The sequence below is a fragment of the Fomitiporia mediterranea genome (assembly GCF_000271605.1).
Source record: "Fomitiporia mediterranea MF3/22 unplaced genomic scaffold FOMMEscaffold_1, whole genome shotgun sequence".
In the NCBI taxonomy this organism is placed as follows: domain Eukaryota; kingdom Fungi; phylum Basidiomycota; class Agaricomycetes; order Hymenochaetales; family Hymenochaetaceae; genus Fomitiporia; species Fomitiporia mediterranea.
Window position 1 is genome coordinate 1,069,917 of NW_006760386.1, and position 19,358 is coordinate 1,089,274.

A 19,358-nucleotide genomic window follows, 5' to 3' on the forward strand; every position below is an offset into this window, starting at 1 on the left:
TTAAATGACGCGTTTTCTCACGTACAATTGGAAATATGCTATATACCCTATAGATGGCGAGGTCGTACAAAATAGACTAACATGTCAAGAAGTGAAAAGAGTTCTACGGAACCCAAAAATGCGGGTGTTTCTTTAGAACGACAGAAAATTGCGATGAAGGATTAAATTCCTTTCCTGCCTTGAGCATTTCCAGCTTCCTCTCCCGTAATGTCTACCGTCTGCCCCGGATATTTGGCTTTCTTTTCCATTTCAGAAGCCCAAAGCGCAGCACCTACGGTCGAGGTGAAAGTGAAGAATATCGATGCGACGGGAATGAGATTCATGATCATAGCCATCGTACCAAATCTAAACAAGTAAAACAGTTTAGCTTTTGTCCCTCGGCTTTTCACTGAGTAATTCGAAGCAGCACTGACGCGACATAACCACCTTTGTTTTCCTTTATGAAGTACTCTCTGCGGGCGTCATCGAATTCCTTGAGCTGATAATATCGTGCATGGTAGCTCGGGGCTATTTTTCGACCTTGAAGGATCAAGAAGACGGCCGTTCCGACAACAGGGATCAGGTTGAGCGGAAGCATAAACAGATATTGTGCAATTCCAGCGGGAGAGAATCTCAACCGAGAGTCAGCACGACTTCATCATGAAAAGTAAGATTATTCACTTTTGCAGCGGCTTCGTGAGCATCTTCCCAAGCTTCTTTGCCCCCTCGGATTTCTTGCCAGGACGCACCTCTCTGCCCCGAGAAACAAGTGCTTCTTGACCTTCACATACAAGCGTTGCGTCGAATACATCGTACAGTGCCTGTTCGAGTAGGAAGGCCCTTGCAAGCGTGTTGATGATTATAGACGACTCCGACAGCACGAGAACAACTGCACTAATAGGTCCAGCAAGCGGTCCATCAGTAAACGACAGGACGGCAGCTTGCGGTATATAAGTGAAGATAAACATGGGTACTAGAACAGCGACACTGAGTCCAAGGCAGGGTAAAAGTCGCGAGAGAACAGGAGGCCATAAAGTCGGACGACGGGCAAGATAGAGGACCCCTAGCGGAGGGTAGAGGTAAGAGCGAGAATAGAAAGCTCGTCTGGACTCTTCAGCGACATGTACAGTACGTTCACGGGTAGCATCAACGATAGAGGACATACTTGTTGTTGGCAGAAATAGAGGGAACAAGGATTCGGATCATAATGAGCAACATCTACTCTACAAGACAACGACGCACGAATGAGGTCATGCAGCTGTGATTATCACGTGCACGCGATTTGTGGAGGCGTCATTCGACACATTTCAATATTTGCAACTGTTGAATCTAAATTCGCACATCTAGTGTTGCACTGACAAAGCGAGTCGAATACATCCTAATGTACATCCATCTAGTGAATTGGGCTCATTATATCACTAGTAAGATTGCTAATGGCATCTCTCCTGGTCATTGATTGAATTTTCAGCAAGTCTATTCATCAGAGTACCAAAACTCTAGAACGAAGTATTGTACTGCTCACTCTGATTCAATATCCTTCTCAAATGCATCCATCAAGTCAAGCGCTTACACATGTTGTTCCACAGTATATGCGAATCAGCGGATTGAGACAAGTTCGCATTTATGCTAGCTTCTTGGTTTCTACTCGAGACCATCTATCATAAGGCGTAACGGTATACAACCTCAGCACAGTTTGATAAGCAGAAAATTGACATCTCCTGTGGTTCCATGTGTTATATTATGACGAACGAAGTTCACTAAACAGATGCTGCTAAGTCCAGCAATACCTAATAAGCAGCTTATGTTAGCTCAAACTATTCTTCTCTCGACGTGAATTTTGAACACAAACTTTTCGTTATATACCCAGTGAAGATCTTCCCTTGACTCAGGTCCATACCATTTGAAACAACTCAGGCCATCATTTCTCTCTGCTGTCACTCCTCCCGTCGCACTGGCATCATCTCGGAATTCATTTGGTAAGTTCCAAACCTTGACGCGCTCCATTCCCATTTCACGCGCAGCGACAAAGATCAGCTGGAGCAGCTTTGGAAAGGTCTCCTTTGTTGCACGAAGACGGGTGATGTTTAGGGTAGTTGGTGAAGGACGAAACTTGGGCTCCCAGGTTGCGAACACCAGACTGCTTAGGGTGGCCGGATTTGAATGCAGCTCGACACCCCACTTGGTTGGAGTTGGATAGGGTTGTCCAGCATCAAAGCACGGAGTTCTTCTGAGATGACTCAATGCCACACCATCCGTCGGAAGGAATGCAAACACTGTCCGTTTTGTTGCAAATTCTGGAGGCAAGTCCAGGAATGTTTGCATGAGCTGAGCGTCTTCCTGCCAAACTCGGTTGCAGCCTTCTTCATCAAGCCATTCTGAGCCTCGCTCACAGCTACCCTCTTTTCTGATTTCAGTCAGAGTATGAGCCAAATCCCAGGTTGTCCAACAGGCGTTGCAAACAAGCCATCCCTCACTGTTCTCATCAGGTCCCGCAGATGCATAGAAGTGTCGCCCAATGTAACTGTACAATACAGAGAACTGGGCATCATTGAATCCGGGAACCTTTGGAGGTGGATCACCCCAGTTGGACGGGAATGGTGGCAAGGATTCCCGCAGAGCGAGAACCCAATGGAGGAGCCTCATCATATGACGAGCGTACCCCCGCCCTCGATACTCTGGCGGTGTGTAGACGGCTGTAACGGCATATGCAATGACTTCCTCGGTCATGTCTGTATCTGGTCGCTTTACAATGGCCTTTCGCCGGAATCTTGATAATTAAAAATGAAGTAAATGAACTGTCAGCCAAGCTGTTTCGGAGTTTACGATTCCTTTATAACACTCACACTTCGGAGCAACACTTGAACGTCAATGTCCTTGGGTCGTCTCGCGGAGCAATCACCCTGTATTAAGCAATTTCAGTATCGTTGCAGACCAGGTGATACATGCAGAATATTACCAAGTCGAAAGCTTGCCATCCCGACAATGTTCATCCATATCTAGGCGAGCAAATCGATTGAGGTGTTCTTCTAAAGTCAAATGAGCCGACCATTGCTTGTGCCAGCGCTTTCTTCCTTCGACAATCTGGTCCTCCGTAGCAGGGAACAGTGAGAGCGAGAACAAGTCGATTACAGACATGAGAGTCAGCAGCTAGTCGTCGAGTCATTTGTTCACGCTCGCTTAAGTGGTTGAGTCACAATGTCGATACTATAGGAAATTAGGAAACTTTATTTGTTCCGAAGTTTATGGCGTATAGTACAGTGAAGGCACGATATGCTAAAACAACAATGATCTTGAGCACACTCCTTTTGAAAATCGAAGAACGTGCCCACCAACAATGGTAGAAACCAACAAGGCAACCACGAACATAAAAAACCCTTCCGGGTAGACATGGACATAAATAACATTGACCACGCTGGTCATTTCCCAGCACAAGCGTTAGCAATTGCCATTCTCGCGGCAGATACACCGATGTCCATTCCGAGATTTGAGACCACAGACGATAAGATAGGAGGGGCTGCGATTGGAGCAATCTCTTTCACTTCTTCTAAAAGTCGCCTGTGTCTGTGTCCTACTTCATGGCCTCCTAGGCGGTCTATTTTGGTGAATACGGGTTGTAAGACTGGAATACGTTTTGGCCCGGGATGAGACGATGAGGTTGAACCGATCGATAGTCGTGCATTAAGATCCTTGAGCATTGTACGATCGAACTCGGTCATTCTGTGTGGTGCATTAATCAATAAGAAAATCCCGCGAAGCCTAAGCATTAGAAGTTAAGACAAAAAGTCCTGATAATAAGGATAAAGAGACGCACTGCTTTCTGGTATCGATGTAGTGCTCCCATAACGCACCCCATTCCGCTTTACCGCGTGACCCATAGCCTGGAGCGTCAACTAGGACAAGAGTTCCTGGTTCACGTCCAACGCGAAAGAAGTTAAGAGAGCGTGTCCGACCCTGCATCATCATGTTTCAATGGCGCTCCATTTCAGTCATAAATGAATGACCATACAGCGCCTTTGCTCGAATGAACAAGACTTGTGCGACCTATGACAGCATTCAGGAACGATGACTTGCCGACATTAGCTCTGCCTCCAGACATAAAATACTTGGTTTAGCTCAGCAGCAATTATACTAGCATGCGATGACAAACCAGTTACGATGACCTAGGAAGTGCACGAGTGAGCTAGAAAGCAATCGCGGTGACCATTTATGCAAAGGCCACGAACTTCTGGAAGGCCATGGAGCTTTGGAATGGACTCTGGAGTGTGTGCCGCTGCGAGGAAAGTAGCAGCATTAGCGTGGTTGAATGCATTCAAGAACAATTTCGCTTTTAGGGATAGTTGTTGAACGGACATATGATGAGAAAGAGAGAAACGACGAGTAGAACGAAAAAAACGAATTGCTGCCTCTGCCTTGAACAGTTGAGTGATCGACGCTGCGGTACCGAGCGGCGAGCGTGTGTCTTTTGCCACTCGTACTCGCATAGACTTCTGACTTGTTACAACCCGGTCATGGCTGCGGACACAACGGTCGAACAAAAGCATTTCATGGAGGACACGTCCAGCGAGTCTGACGATTCCTCAACTGAAGAGGACCCGGAGATCCCGGAGAAGGCTCAAGGACCTCCGCCAGCAGCTGTTGCGCAACCTTCACAGCCAGTTGTCGTTCGCACCCGAAACGGTCCACACTATGAGCTTAAGCATACCATGAGGGGTCATACAGACTCTATTTCGTCTGTCAAGTTCAGTCCAGACGGCACTCTTCTTGCTTCAACTTGTGAGTCCGCCATTCCTCCCCACCCAAAGCCTATCAGACTCTGGACCTGAATGTAGCAAATGATATGCTCATTAAAATTTGGTCTCCCGCGACTGGAGAACTCATCCGCAATCTGGTGGGACATACCAAAGGGAACTCAGATATTTCCTGGTCTTCGGATAGTGTGCATTTAGCCTCTGCTTCGGATGACCGCACAATTCGAATTTGGGATGTAGATTCCGTACGTCAGTTGAACGTTAACTCTGCATGAAATACGCTTTTAATCTTTATTTAGGGTCTCACTACACGCATATTGAAAGGACACAGTGACTCCGTATTCTGCGTAAACTATAATAATACATCTACCCTTATTGTATCTGGTTGCATAGATGGAGACATCAAGTTATGGAAGGCTGCTAATGGTTTGATCCACCGCTTTTCGTGCGAAGGTGCACGACCGACTGAGAGACTTCTTAGGGAAATGCATGAAAACATTGAATGCGCACTTAGACTATGTCACCGCAGTACACTTCAATCGCGATGCAAGCTTAATCGTCTCATGTTCTTTGGATGGCCTTATGTGAGTCCGTCTCGCATCTGCATCTTGTAATCCGAGTGCTAATCAGAAGCAGTAAAATTTGGAATACCACGACAGGCCAATGTCTCAAAACACTAACGGAGGCAAGTGCTGAAGCACTTTGGTGAATACATTTCCCCTTGTGATCACGACTTGGACTCATTTATCGTCCCATTCCAGCCAACATGTCCAATTTTCCCCCAATTCAAAATATATCCTCTCGACGGCACATGACAGTGCGATTCGACTATGGGATTACCAGACCTCGCGTTGTCTCAAGACGTACAAAGGGCATACGAACCGATTATACTCTATTTGTGCGTGCTTTAGTGTTACTGGAGGTAAATGGATCGTATCGGGCAGTGAGGATCATCGTGTGTATCTTTGGGACCTGCAGTCACGAGAGATTGTTCAGGTGTTGGAAGGACATGAAGGTACGCTTGATTGGTTCTCTGGTTGTTTATTGGGAGCTAACAGGGTAATGAATTGTAGATGTCGTTGTGTCTGTTGCAGTCAGCCGCATTTATTTTGCTGAAGTATATCTCCGTCATTTGCTGAATTCCTATCAACTAGACACACCCCACCCAGAATATGATTGCATCTGCATCGTTTGACAGCGACCTTTCAATTCGAATATGGGTCGATCGAGGACCTCCTGCATCTACTCCCTCTGCACCTGTTCCCTCCGCCCTGGTTCCTTCTTCTGCCAAGCAAGATAAGCCGGACGAAGGTTGATTAGCTATTGATGTCGCTTTCTTGTACTATTCCGGGATCAGTGAATTTTATACTAATCTTGTATATTATTCGAATTTCGCATCTAAGTATATCGCATAGCTCCACTGACTGTTGTTTGAGATCCTCTAGACTACGGAAGCGTCTCGTCGTGCAGAGCAAACATTGAGCTCTATCCCGTACGGTTAGAACTTCCACTGCTCCTTGGACGCTCCTCGTGAAGCTTAGCCCGTTCAGCCATGAGATCCGCACCCCATTGTTGAACTTCTGAGTGTCTTAATTTTGGAATGCTGCTCTCGAAAAATACATCGAGCTGCTGGCTTTCGTGTCGACGCTCGTATTCAAGTGCTAAAAGTTAATCGCAAGATTAACTTGTGCCCGGTTACTGCCAAGGATCGTTGGATTTCTTACCTTGGGAAGCCATCTCGAATCGATCCAGGTCTTGTGGATAGTTTTGAGTCAGTCGATGAAACTTATTCAAGACATTTCTGTATCGTACCTTTGACAAATCTCGCTTCTGCCGTCTCTCCCTCTTCGTATTCCTGGAAGTAAATGCAGTGTTGGGCAAATGACGTAATTGGAATGCAAGAAGGCTCGGATCATGGGAAGCAATGGAGCAGACGGACCTTCCAAAGAGCCTCAATGCGTAGAGCGGCCGGAGTTGAATGTAACATGACATGCACAAAGTTGTGCATCGCTTCCTATTTGATGGTATGTATGTCACTTCAAAAATATGACATACCCAAACGATAGAAATTAAGAACAAGTACATCTTCGAGTCTTTTCTTCTCTTCCTTTGGGATACCTTCTCGAGGAGCAATATCACCAACTACGACAAAAACGTGAGATGGTAAACTTAGATAGCCCTATAAGCCAAGGATCAAAGTAAGCAAAGACCTTGTGCTTCTGCTAGGTCGTGCACAAGACACATCAGAATACATCTAATCAAAGGTAGATGGTTGGACATTAATGGAGCTGGCAGTCATTTTGATAAGGGGCATATAGCTTACTTGGTGTTGTCAAGTGTGGTGTCGCCAGAACACATAGCGAGTATCGCCATTCGATACATGTGATCGGAGATACTATGCATAAGCTTTTGAGTATTTCCTGAAAGTACGACATGATAGTATGGCGTAGTAACCTTTCTGCATCTGGAATCTTTTAAAACATAGTTGACTCAGTATTTAATGTTCTCAGCCTTGGAGAACCTTGTTTAGCAGAGACTTACCCCATGGTCTACCCAACCAGTCCTTTTCTGAGTCTGTGGCAATGTTATTCTAACGTTCAGTACTGGTGGTTTCTCATTTTGATTAGACCGGACCTACAAACCTTTAATCGTTCTAATAAATGGAAAAAGACAAGCCTGTCCTCACAACTGTCCTGTGATGATTTGTAAAGAGGCGGGAACACGCGCTTTGAGGTGGATGGTGTCGGGTCCATTCTTGTCCGGGCAATATGGTTCTTCAGAAATGGCCACTCTCTAAGATGACCGATAAAAAGAAAGAAACTCGGAAAGAAAGTGTGAGAAGCATTGGTGGGTGGTTGCACGTGAGGCAGTCGCGTCTTAGCAGAATCGGAGTTGGCGGAGCTCAGTTCTTCTGGTCCGCACTGACTCGCACTTCGATCGATCGTTTACCCCCGATCTGCCGTTTGTCTCGAAAATCGCATCAGTGATGTCATACTAGTAGTTCAGCCCCGAATACAATTGCTCATTGAAATGAAACATCTTGTTTTAATATTTATGCTTTGTTTCTTTTTAGTACACAACGCACGACCGAATTTGTTTCGAGGAAGTTATTCGCGTTTGCGTCTAGCTCACTCAACTATGGCAGCAAAACGCAAGAACACTGCAGACAAACATGATTTTATTCGGAGAAAGAAACACAGGTGTACTAGTGCTTCAGAAGTTTCCGAAATAGAAGCGTATCCTAATTGGCCAGCTCCTCTTGAGCAAATGGATCATGCAAGGGAATTTATCAAGGTATGCGTGTCCGAGAAGCACCTGACACTGCTTGTTCCGGACAAAGATGGTATGTGCGTTTAGTGAACTCTACAGTTAGATATTGACGAGAATAATGCTTGTCTCAATGGAGCGGATGGGCTTTCATCAGGCAAAATCATGCATCACACGCTCACCTCTCTAGGTCTTCCCAAGGATTGCATCAGGGTGCACATGCTTGCAAAATCAGCTTCTGTCTTCCAGGACTCGGAACGCGAGAAAATGGAGGGATATGGCGCTACGAGAATCATTGTCATGGATCAAGGTTCGCGAGGTGGACCATCCCTTGTTTCACCAGTCACGCCGGATGGTAAATATGTGTCCACGCTCATAATTGACCATCACGAGAGCGATGAGTTCCCCGAAGGTTCACTTGTCGTATCTGCTTGTCACTCTCCTCCGATCGTCACTTCCTCATTGCTCACGTACCTCATCTGTTTGCCTCTCCACCCGAGTATACGTGACGAGTGTGCAGTGCCCGCTCTGCTGGGTGTATTTGGAGACTTAGGTCCGAATGTTGTGAAGTGGAATGAGCCACCATGGCCATCTCACCTCGGGGATGTAGTTAAGAAGGTGACAAAGAAGGCCCTGTCAAATGCAGTGAGTATGATGAACGCTCCGAGACGAACTACAGAATATCAAGGTGCGTGATATTTTAGACAAGCGACAGTCGGAAGCTAAAGCTTGCACAGTGCATGATGCATGGGAGGCTGTCCTAAAAGCCAAGTCCTTAGAAGATATTTCCCGGAACCGAGTCTTCCTCGCAGCCCGCGCTCGAGTGAATGCAGAAGTCGAACGTTGCACACACGTAGCACCGCAGTTTTCAAAAGACGGGTGCGTGGCGTTGCTGCGCATCCACAGCGGATATCAAATACATCCCGTAATCGCCACACGTTGGGCAGGATACCTTCGTGCTCGGGATCTTCAACTTGTCATGGTTGCAAATGATGCGTACCATCCATCTGGAACGTATACGAACTTTTCGTGCCGTATCATCTCAGGACTCAGGAAGCTGCCAGAGACAGAGCGACCAAACTTGATCAAGGTATTAAAGGATTATGCGAGAAAGGTTCCGGATGAGGGCTTTCTCACGCGTGTTGGCGGTGACTTTGCGACAGGACACAAGGAAGCAACTGGTGGCATCATCCCGACCGTACGTTCTATTGCTGTCCACTGTTTTGCATAATGATAATCAGCTTCTGCTGCAGAATGACTTCGAGAAATTCGTGCGGGCGATGGAAATCGGAGTAAAGCCAGACCCATCAAATAACCAAAACAAGTCAGTGAGGAAGAAAACGACGGATGCTGGACAGAAAGTAAAATTGACGGATTATTTCTCTTCGACGAAGCCATAACGCGTTTTGTGTGATTGCTACCCACTTCCATAAATGTAGCATCATTGTATGGTACGAAAGCTTGCATTAGAAAAAGATGCTGATGACTGAGTGGGGCGTACAGAATGCAATGTTGTACATATATCAAGATGATCTATATGTGAATGATGCGTTTTAGTTGCTTGCTTGGAGCCAGTCCCAATATTGTTTACTTACCAAATTGAGGGAATAGATAAAAGACAGTGAAGAGTCATTCCACATATTCAACCACACCACCAGCGTCTATCCGACCGCGCGAGACTATCTCTCCCTTTGCGCGCATGATGTCTTCGATTGTTTTTAAGCTTCCGTCCGCTGTCCCTTCCGTCGATTTGAACCAGCCAAGATGATCCGCAATGAGATGTCTAGAGAGTCAAAGTAAAGGCTCTGACTTATTTAAAAGCGTACATCGTGACATATCACGTACCTATTTTTGCACTTTGGACAGGTTACGATGACGATTCCACGCTCGTATGCGCGTTTTGTAAAGCCATGCGTTGAGCGCTCGGTGCACCCGGTAACAGTACACGTGAAAGTTAACTGTAATCGAGGCTCTTGAGAGTCAGCTGCATTCACTTCAGCAGAAGATGGAGAAGTAAGGCTCGAGCTTGACTCAGACGAATTATACGCCGAAGAGTGCAAACGTCGTGATCGTGAAGTAGATCGAGTAATTGAAGCGGGTGCATATGTCAAAAGAGGGCGTGCGGCGAGTTGTAATCGAAATCGTAATTGGACGGCTATGCTGGATGAGAGGGAAGGATGTATAACCAAAAGACTGCGTAAAGGAGGTGGGATTCCCATGTTTTTGAACTTGAAAAGACGAGAAGGCAACATTTCTTCAGCGAGTAGCTAGGCGTCGCGTCCGGAGCAGAAAAGGGACTCGAAGGTCGCTCGGCAAGTGATCGACGTCTCGGACACCACCGCGGAAACATAAGCCGGCTCCACGTGACAACAAAACGGTGCAAAGATCGAAATAATCAAATATGTCTCTCTCCTCATTCTGAACATTCAACTCGGCGCCTTGTCGCTTTCCTGCTTCTTTCGCACAATGACGGGATTCGGCTGTGCACTCCGGTTCTTATGTAATACTGCTTATACCTTCGTGCGAGATCTCCTTGAATCGCTGCCCTTTTGATATTTCATTGGTTGTGAGGAAGACTTCTCTTCTCTCGAATAAACGGGCTATCGTTCGATGTCTCTTCTTGCAAAGCCCTCTGAGCTCATCGGATGCAAAGGGACCCGAACATGACATCTGACCATAGGTGTATAAAGTCATAGTTTGTAAGCAGTAAGCGATTGCGAAAAACGAGGCACTGAAGTGACAATGAAGTCTGGGCGGAACTCTCACGACAGGTATTGTATAAAACAAGGCTTTCCAAATGCTGGTTCTTCATTCGACTCTGCGACTCTTGAGAAACTCCTACGAAGTCTGGAACTATGAATTTCTCCCCCGACGTGAGACCGCTCTTGGTTCAAATGAACTCAGCGTTGAAACTCGCTAAGGTTGAGGACCATGTTCAGTACTATACCCTCCTTATGGCAGTGATGTGTATCGCGGTCGTCTCTCTGTCCAGATTCTTCAAGAGTGGGAAGTCTGAAGTAAGTCCCTGCACTTACTTAAAGCCTAGCTAAGCGTTCTATACACATAGGTTAACGTACCTCTCGAAGGATCCTCTGGAGTTCTCTCATCGTATGTCGACGCATACGATTTCATCGCAAATACCAAGTCCATACTCAAGCGGGCGTACGAGAAGGCATGTTCTTAACCTAAAATCTGTACATGTAACTGGTCTCAATTTAACTAACAAAACATCCAGTACGATCACGGAACATTCAAGATTCCCGAAATGAATCGGAACACCATTATAATCAACAGACGAGATCTTATCGAAGAGATCAGGAAGGCTCCAGACAGTACGGCTTCTTTCGATGAGGCGGTAGCTGTGGTATAGTGTCGTCCCCTTTCGTCGCACGCGTTGCATACTGAGTTGTGCATTTCCACAGGACTTTGCATTGCGTTGGACATTCGGATTGAAACTAACGAGAAATCCATATCATCTCACAACCGTCCGTAACCAGCTAACCCGTTCTTTGGGAGTGCTTTTCGACGACATTCGGGACGAGATTGTGCATGCATTTAATGACCTTATCCCGACGAAGAATGACGGTATGAAAGCGGTCCTTATCGATACCCAAGCTGCAGTAAATAACATGGCGCTCGTTTTAGACTGGGTCGCCATCCTTGCGTTGGATACAGTAAGGAGCCTTGTATGCAGAGCCAGCAACAGGATCTTCGTTGGCGTCCCTCTTTGTAAGTCCTGGCTTGCTTTGCACAATTAACGAACCAAACACATTTGTCTACTCGTAGGCAGAGACCCAGTGTATACTGATCTGAGTACTAATTTCACTGTCGACATTATGAAGACGGTATACATGATGAACGATACGCCCGCTGTTTTGCACCCGTGAGTGTTTCACAAAAGAGCCATATAGGAAGGCTGATTATAGATCCTCATTCTATTTATAGCATAATTGCAGCATTATTCAACCCGACAGCTCGAAGTGTCCGACAAGCAATGAAGCTCCTTCGCCCAATCCTCGAGGAGCGGTTCCGTATGTACGACGAAAATGGCGATGATTGGCCAGGGAAACCGGTGAGGTGCAACTCACTCCATGGACAGTAAGAGAGGCTCACCAAATATAGGTTGACATGATTTCATGGCTGATTGATGAAGCGCCGAATAATGAGAAAAGAAGTGTTCGAGAACTCACGTTAAGGCTGCTTAGCGTGAATTTTACTGCTATACACACATCCTCGAATGTGGGTCACAGTTCTTATTTCATAGCAACTTTCTACTTCGTCTCACTGCGTTAAATTACCAGAGCTTCACTCACGCACTGCTCCACCTCGCGGCAGAGCCACAATATATTGGCCCTTTACGGAAAGAGATCGAGCAAGTAATCAAGGAAGAAGGTTGGTCGAAGGTTGCAATGACGAAGATGTGGAAACTCGACAGCTTCATGAAAGAGAGTCAGCGGATCAATGGTGTCCAGCTGAGTAAGCGCATATTGACTATACCTATGCTTGTGGATCCCTTTCTACAACATCTTTTAAGCTTCCCTGTCTCGCAAGATTATGTCCGATATGACCTTGTCGGACGGGACCTTCCTACCTGCCGGCACATTCGTCGCTGCAAATGTGATAGGAGCGCATCGTGACGACTCCCACTACCCGGATGCGGACAAGTTTGACGGATTCCGTTTCGCAAAGCTACGCGAGCAAAGCTCCGAGGAGGGAGTAAAGCACCAAATGGTAAACACGAGTCCAGAATACTTGGCATTCGGACATGGTCGTCATGCATGGTACGTTAATACGCTGTGCTGATCCGAGTATGTGCTATGCTTACTAGGTACATTGTTTAGCCCCGGTCGCTTCTTTGCAGTGAACGAACTCAAGGCCATGATGGCATATTTGATCTTGCATTACGATGTGAAAGCGGAGATAGAGGGAGTGCGACCGGAGAACGAATACCACCGCAATCAAGTGGGCCCGAATTCCAAGGCGACAGTTCTGCTCAAGAAACGAAAGGACGCATAAGGCCGTCATCGTCTGTTATTCAGAGAATACATCAAGAAATTAGTGTTCCATTTTGACCAATGTATATAAAATTAACTTGGTGCATGTTAATAAATGCTTCTCGACAAGTGATAGAATTCTCGGGAAGTCATGCTAACCATATTGTTTCTTTCCAGTTAGAGAATCGGTATGTATATAGTCGAATATCCCAGAATTCTGCCATAGTCTCAAAATTGTCCTGTAAACATTCTCGAAATATAGTAAACATTGGTTTGCACTAGTAGTGAGTAACCTCCTGCCACCAGAAAGGCATAATGAATAGCAGACCAGCAATCTGTAGAGATGTTACAAATGATGTTGTGGTAGCCTTATGCAAGTCAAGAATCAAGGCTTATTGAAGCAGCTCACCTGGTGGAATCGAAGTTGTTCTATATCTAAGATGATTGGGCTTATTATATTTGTAATTGGAGGGCTTCATTTTCTTTACCTTTGTAAGAAATTAGAGGTGTATCTTTAAAGTTGTTGCAACACTATTACATGAGATGACACAGAAAATCAGGAGTATGTGGAGCACCACATACATACCATCATTCAAAGCTAGTAAGTAAGAGGCCGTGGAGAGGACTCTGTGTGGAATCATTTGATTGAATTAAGTAATGAATGTTGTTAGATAATATTAATAAGACAACCTGAATCTCATCACGTGTCACGTGAAGCGGATTGGCAACGACAGTAGGGACCGAAATGGTTACCATCCGTGCTATCCGTGATCCACACCGTGGATCAGCTTTACCGTGGATAAAATTCCCACGGTAACCACGGTGTACAGTTGAAAATGTCTTATTGCATCACATCATAATGCATAAATGGCATAATGCATAGACTTTTGGCCAGACCAAAACTCAGGTCCTCAGCCAAAATGTATTGTTATAATGCATAAATTGTATAATGCATTGGGTTTAGCCCTCTCCCAACGTTATGCAATAAGACGTTTTCAACTGTACCACGACACTGTAAAAATACTTGGCAACACACTGCTAAGATACGCGTAGTCGCGTACTTTTCGCATCCGGGCCCTGAGTCCCACGGCCCATTTTTAGTTAGCTCCAATTGGCCACATGTAGTTCCTCTCACATTTCACTAAGTCAAAATAAAGTACTTTTCCTAAGAAAATAAATATTCCCCTCCCCCAATCCTAACTAAAACCCAACTTAACACCTAAGCCAAACAGCCCAAACTTATCCTAAACCTAATTGGGGTGGCAGAGCCCCCCCAAACCCCCCTCCTAACTTCTCACTCTGTTCATGACAAGGGCCACAGTATACTAGAATTACATAAGTGGTTAGTCAGGGTCATCCCTAATTGGGCCGTGGGATTCAGGGCCCGGATGCGAAAAGTCAAGAGTCGATACGCGTCTGATAAACTCGACAAGCTAGTCACGTCACGGTCACAACCCACGCTTACCAAATTAGGAAGGACCCTTACGGCGAAATTTCAGAGTGTAACTTCGACTTGAAGTTTTGCCTCAGCCAAAGATGATTCTATATAATACAGAGAAGAGAATCTTGCCTATTTTCAGATAGAATTAAATATTACAACAATAAAATATTTGACCATTACAGTCTGTATCTATAATTTTGTAGCTTTATCAAGTTGATTACACCATCCGATCATTATGACAAATACTATATATTATAAATGTTATTATGTAATATACAAATATAGCAATTATTTGTCATATAGCCTTATCTAATGGTGGCGAAATCTGAAGGAAAAAATTAAAAAATTTACCAGACTGCTGGAAAAGTATAATTACAGCATTTAGAGCAAAAAACATAGTTTGCAAAATAACTCAGCCAATATTCACTTTTAAGAAATTCTGTTCCATCATCTTGTAGAGAAGGCTTAATACAACAAATCGATGGTGCTACTTTTTGAGTTTTGGGTCTCTGGATGGACGAGTTTCGTGCTCATTGTGGAGGCTGCATTAGGAAGGTAAGGTTACATCACGTGAGTCACACAGCTTGTCGAGTTTATTAGACGCGTATCTTAGTACTTGTCTTTTTTTTTTGTAACAATTCCTACTTTGCTTTTTAACACTTACTTCACATGTAACTCATAAGAATATATACTATACATCAATAACAATAAGTATTATTCAGGTGGGAAAATGTAAATATAATTGGAGTTATTTTTTTATTTTTTTTCCGGGTGTATGTTGAAATTGATTACATACAAAATTATGTAAATGAAAACAAGTCAGGTGAGACTCTTGTAATGATTGACGCTACTCTACAAAGGCAAATATCTTTTGTCAGCCTGCCAAACGGAGCAGTGCTGATTAGTGCCGTGGATGCACAAAAATCCACGGTTACCGTGGGAATGTTTACCGTGGTACGGTATCCGTGGGAATAAACTATCCACGGTGTGGATCCGTGTGGATTTGCTAATCCATTCAGGTCCCTAAACGACAGTACGAAACGTTTCGACCTGCAGCGGTGCATCCCTCATACTTCCCCTGCTTCTCTCATATGAAGACCAAGAATCAGGTGCCTAACCAGGAACTTACGTAGAAGCCGTTATCACCCTTGTGTCGTATACCTTTTGCACTATGGCCTGTCTGAATCCGACAAGCCGTCGGACCGACTTCTCTTCCTCTGCAAAATGCAAATAGATTCAATTCCGACGTCTGGTCTCGTGAAGCCCTGTGAATCTATCGGGAAAACTGTTTCTGCTCATTGAATTCGAATATGGCAGTGTAAAATAAGATCTGTACTCAGTTATTGACTTCGTCGAACGAAGCCTCGGAGTCGGCGGGTCCTCTCATATAAAGCGGGGCCTTCCGTTTATCAGCTTCTTGTTCAACTCTCCCAATCTCGAGAAATATTCTACACCACATCCTTGACTATGAGTTTCTTCTCTGACTGGAAACCGATGCTGGTGAAAATGAATTCGGCGTTGGGCCTTACTAAAGTCGAGGACCGTGCCCAGTACTATTACCTTTTAATGGCAGGGATGTGCATTGCAGTCGTTTCTCTTTCCAGACTTTTCAACAAGCGGAAGCTTGAAGTACGTTTCCCGTACGACACTGAGGCGTCAAACTGATCGATTCTACATAGGTAAAAGTCCCTCTCGAAGGCTCTTCCGGAGTCGTCTCATCGTACGTCGACGCATATGACTTCATTGCAAATGCCAAGTCTGTGCTCAAGCGAGCTTATGTGAAGGTTTGTCCCTAGACCACGATATTCAACTGTGTAAATCTCATTCAGTACACCATTCAGTATGGAAACGGGACATTCAAGATTCCCGCAATGAATCGGTACACCGTTATAATCAACAAACGTGAACTTATCGAAGAGATTAGGAAGGCGCCAGACAACAAGGCATCTTTTGCTGAAGCGATAATTGACGTATGGCATACATCTTTTTGGTGAATATATGGTATACTCAGCTGCGCATTCCCACAGGACTTTGCGTTCCGTTGGACATTCGGATTGAAAGTCGCAAGGAATAGATATCATGTCACAATCGTCCGCAATCAGCTGACACGATCTTTGGGTTTGCTGTTCGACGACGTCTACGATGAGATTATCCAAGCCTTCAATGATCTTATTCCCAAGAGTAATGGTACGATTCTTGGGCACTAACGCTCGAGTTACAACCTAAATGAATAATGTAACGACTTTCTTAGACTGGGTTGCTATCCCGGCATTGGATACGATGAGACATATCGTATGCAGAGCGAGTAACAGAATTTTTGTTGGCGTACCTCTTTGTAAGTCTCGCTTATCATGCAAGGTTGGATATTCATTTTTTTATTGCGTTTTTAAGGCAGAGATCCCGAATTCGCTGAACTGAGTGTCAATTTCGCTATTGACACCATGAAGACGGTATATATGATTCAGGATATGCCTGTTCCTTTACGCCCGTGAGTAATTCAGTGTGATAGGTGATAATTGGCGTATTTATGAACCACATTGTTCTGCAGCGTTGTCGGTGCATATTTCAGCCCGACAGCCCGAAGTGTCCGGCGGGCTATGAAGCTCCTTCGCCCAGTACTTGAGGAGCGGTTCCGTATGTATGACGAGAATGGCGATGATTGGTCAGGGAAACCGGTATGCCATAACATTTTCAATGAATTGTGTGGGAGACTGAGTACATGAAGGTCGACATGATCTCGTGGTTGATTGATGAAGCGCCACAGAATGAGAAGCGAAGCATTCGGGACCTCACAGTAAGGTTACTACACTTAAACTTTGTTGCTATGAATGCGACCTCGAACGTGAGTGCCATCTCTTAGATCGCAATGACTTTCTCATTCATCTGCTCGCGTTCGAATGTTAGAGTTTTACTCATGCCCTGTTCCACCTTGCGGCCGAACCGCAATATATTCACCCGTTACGGGACGAGATCGAGCAGGTGATTAAGGAGGAGGGATGGTCGAAGGTTGCAATGACGAAGATGTGGAAACTCGACAGTTTCATGAAAGAGAGCATGCGATTTAATGGCATCAACTTGCGTAAGTTTGTCTTGCCTCGATACGCAATTATGTATTTCACCAAAGGTCTATTTTTAAGTAACCTTGAATCGCAAGATAATGTCAGACTTCACCTTGTCGGACGGAACTTTCCTCCCTATGGGCACATTCATTGCCGCAAATCTGATAGCGACGCATCAAGACGAATCTTACTATCCAGGTGCAGACAAGTTCGATGGATTCCGATTCGCGAAATTGCGTGAGCAAAGCTCAGAAGAAGGCGTAAAGCACCAAATGGTCAATACGAACCCGGAATATCTAGCATTCGGTCTCGGACATCATGCCTGGTGCGGTTATATCTCGCGTTTATCTACATCACATTGATTCGATGCACTTTTTCATAGCCCCGGCCGCTTCTTCGCAGTGAACGAGCTCAAGGCGATAATGGCGCATCTTATATTGAATTATGATGTGAAAGCAGAGATGGAAGGAGTTCGACCAGAAAACGTCTATCATCGAAGTCGAGTGGGCCCAAACCCAAAGGCCAAAGTTCTGTTGAAGAAACGAAAGGACGCGTAAAGTCGTAATCGTTTGCCATTTAGAAGTACGTCAAGAATTCGGCGTTCTATTTGGTCAATATATATTAATTTTTGTACAAGCGCATGAATGCTTCGCAAAAATGATATGCATGTCAGAAACTCGTATACAACCAGTTTTGGTCTCTTCTTTGTCAGAAGAGTGAGAAGACACATAATCGGAAGTCTCACAATATGCCCGACTTTCATGAATATTGCAACATTGTCATGCACTGAGCTCGGAATATTCTAAACCAAGAATCATGGCCTATTGAAGTAGCTCATCTAGACAAGGATTAAGCTGTCTTATACCTTATGATGTCTGGACCCATCCTACTTGGAAGCACCATAAATTCACCTCACTCATAGACATGGTTTCTAAGGTAATTCTTGCTTCTGCTATATATTTTCCTTCATGGAAGAGACTGGTCTACCTTGATGCACTGTTATCACATGAGATGAGGCAGAAAATTAGGGTTGTCTTGACGTTTTGAAGACAGCTGCTGGCAAGGATGAGCAAGTCAAATCAAGTTACCTACAAAGGTGGGTATGAGAACAGCTAAGTTACTGGCATTAATCGGTAATAATTCAAGGAGCTGTGTATGAACGACGGCGATTCTTGCAAAACACCACATGCACACCATAATTCATTACTAGTAAGTAAAGACCATGCTCTGGACAGTAGACTTTTTGACGGTAGGGAATAAGTTTAAGATACTAGGGTTGAAGAAAAATGTTAAATTGACTGGACACTTCCGAATGTTATGTAGGAAAATACATCGCGAAGAATACTTTGGCATAAGCCCCAACTCAAATTATTATAGGATCATCTCATAAGTCGTTCGAAAGCCGTCCGAAAATCATCACGTGAGGGCGGACCGACAAACGAGTTTGAATTTAGAAAGGTTTGCTTCTTTTCTTTCGGCACATGTGCTCGGCGTCTGCTGCAGCTCTCTACTATACTCAAAAGACCAGACATAGATAGTTCAGACTGCAACTTATGTAAATTCTGCTTACGCTCTTGAGTCAAGAACTATTTACAACGCCGTCTTTTCTGCATCCTATTGGCTGTTCGGTGTATTCGACCATGGAAGCATAACCTACAACCTATACAGTGAAATGACTACGAAGGACGAAGTAACGGAGTCTGCGGGCTCTCTCACGGACTCTGTCGTATAAATCAGAGCTTTCCGAATGCTGTATTTTCCTCACTCTCGCTCGAATCTCTCATACTCAAGCAAAATTCTACAAGATCCTGAGCTATGAGCTTCTCTCCCGACTGGAAGCCGATGCTGGCGCGAGTGAATTTGGAATTGG

General features: G+C 44.9%; 9 protein-coding genes across 9 annotated transcripts; 4 read left to right on the forward strand and 5 right to left on the reverse strand.

The window, feature by feature from the left end:
* Window positions 1-98: 98 nt before the first annotated feature.
* FOMMEDRAFT_100704 (uncharacterized protein) lies at window positions 99-1,142 on the reverse strand (the record flags this gene model as incomplete). Its single annotated transcript, XM_007261341.1, has 3 exons — window positions 99-345; window positions 414-611; window positions 661-1,142. The coding sequence occupies 3 exons, from the start codon at window positions 1,140-1,142 to the stop codon at window positions 162-164; spliced, it is 864 nt and encodes a 287-aa protein (XP_007261403.1). The 3' UTR covers window positions 99-161.
* Window positions 1,143-1,750: 608 nt separating this feature from the next.
* Window positions 1,751-3,114, reverse strand: FOMMEDRAFT_149982 (uncharacterized protein; the record flags this gene model as incomplete). The annotated part of the gene is made up of 4 exons (XM_007261342.1): window positions 1,751-1,766; window positions 1,829-2,746; window positions 2,823-2,879; window positions 2,936-3,114. The coding sequence occupies 4 exons, from the start codon at window positions 3,112-3,114 to the stop codon at window positions 1,751-1,753; spliced, it is 1,170 nt and encodes a 389-aa protein (XP_007261404.1).
* Window positions 3,115-3,395: 281 nt separating this feature from the next.
* On the reverse strand, window positions 3,396-4,331 carry FOMMEDRAFT_149983 (P-loop containing nucleoside triphosphate hydrolase protein; the record flags this gene model as incomplete). The annotated part of the gene is made up of 5 exons (XM_007261343.1): window positions 3,396-3,735; window positions 3,791-3,930; window positions 3,986-4,065; window positions 4,127-4,139; window positions 4,203-4,331. 5 exons carry the CDS (start codon window positions 4,329-4,331, stop codon window positions 3,396-3,398), a joined length of 702 nt encoding a protein of 233 aa, XP_007261405.1.
* Window positions 4,332-4,523: 192 nt separating this feature from the next.
* FOMMEDRAFT_74055 (WD40 repeat-like protein) lies at window positions 4,524-6,043 on the forward strand (the record flags this gene model as incomplete). The annotated part of the gene is made up of 8 exons (XM_007261344.1): window positions 4,524-4,752; window positions 4,809-4,972; window positions 5,027-5,153; window positions 5,209-5,311; window positions 5,364-5,432; window positions 5,489-5,742; window positions 5,801-5,820; window positions 5,882-6,043. The coding sequence occupies 8 exons, from the start codon at window positions 4,524-4,526 to the stop codon at window positions 6,041-6,043; spliced, it is 1,128 nt and encodes a 375-aa protein (XP_007261406.1).
* A 169-nt stretch (window positions 6,044-6,212) lies between these two features.
* Window positions 6,213-7,480, reverse strand: FOMMEDRAFT_130640 (HD domain-containing protein; the record flags this gene model as incomplete). The annotated part of the gene is made up of 9 exons (XM_007261345.1): window positions 6,213-6,388; window positions 6,452-6,481; window positions 6,540-6,582; window positions 6,667-6,741; window positions 6,811-6,869; window positions 6,938-6,981; window positions 7,051-7,133; window positions 7,269-7,301; window positions 7,370-7,480. The coding sequence occupies 9 exons, from the start codon at window positions 7,478-7,480 to the stop codon at window positions 6,213-6,215; spliced, it is 654 nt and encodes a 217-aa protein (XP_007261407.1).
* Window positions 7,481-7,994: 514 nt separating this feature from the next.
* Window positions 7,995-9,394, forward strand: FOMMEDRAFT_130641 (DHH phosphoesterase; the record flags this gene model as incomplete). Its single annotated transcript, XM_007261346.1, has 4 exons — window positions 7,995-8,070; window positions 8,134-8,682; window positions 8,732-9,192; window positions 9,248-9,394. 4 exons carry the CDS (start codon window positions 7,995-7,997, stop codon window positions 9,392-9,394), a joined length of 1,233 nt encoding a protein of 410 aa, XP_007261408.1.
* Window positions 9,395-9,623: 229 nt separating this feature from the next.
* On the reverse strand, window positions 9,624-9,967 carry FOMMEDRAFT_49068 (zf-DNL-domain-containing protein; the record flags this gene model as incomplete). Its single annotated transcript, XM_007261347.2, has 2 exons — window positions 9,624-9,777; window positions 9,840-9,967. Coding segments are annotated over 2 exons (282 nt in total), but the record flags the coding sequence as incomplete, so codon positions are not given.
* Window positions 9,968-10,849: 882 nt separating this feature from the next.
* Window positions 10,850-13,010, forward strand: FOMMEDRAFT_149988 (cytochrome P450; the record flags this gene model as incomplete). Its single annotated transcript, XM_007261348.1, has 10 exons — window positions 10,850-11,011; window positions 11,081-11,170; window positions 11,230-11,358; window positions 11,417-11,723; window positions 11,781-11,877; window positions 11,940-12,066; window positions 12,117-12,233; window positions 12,296-12,470; window positions 12,529-12,775; window positions 12,836-13,010. The coding sequence occupies 10 exons, from the start codon at window positions 10,850-10,852 to the stop codon at window positions 13,008-13,010; spliced, it is 1,626 nt and encodes a 541-aa protein (XP_007261410.1).
* A 2,886-nt stretch (window positions 13,011-15,896) lies between these two features.
* On the forward strand, window positions 15,897-18,045 carry FOMMEDRAFT_149989 (cytochrome P450; the record flags this gene model as incomplete). Its single annotated transcript, XM_007261349.1, has 11 exons — window positions 15,897-16,058; window positions 16,109-16,213; window positions 16,271-16,399; window positions 16,457-16,616; window positions 16,681-16,764; window positions 16,821-16,917; window positions 16,978-17,104; window positions 17,155-17,271; window positions 17,334-17,508; window positions 17,567-17,813; window positions 17,871-18,045. 11 exons carry the CDS (start codon window positions 15,897-15,899, stop codon window positions 18,043-18,045), a joined length of 1,578 nt encoding a protein of 525 aa, XP_007261411.1.
* Window positions 18,046-19,358: the final 1,313 nt, after the last annotated feature.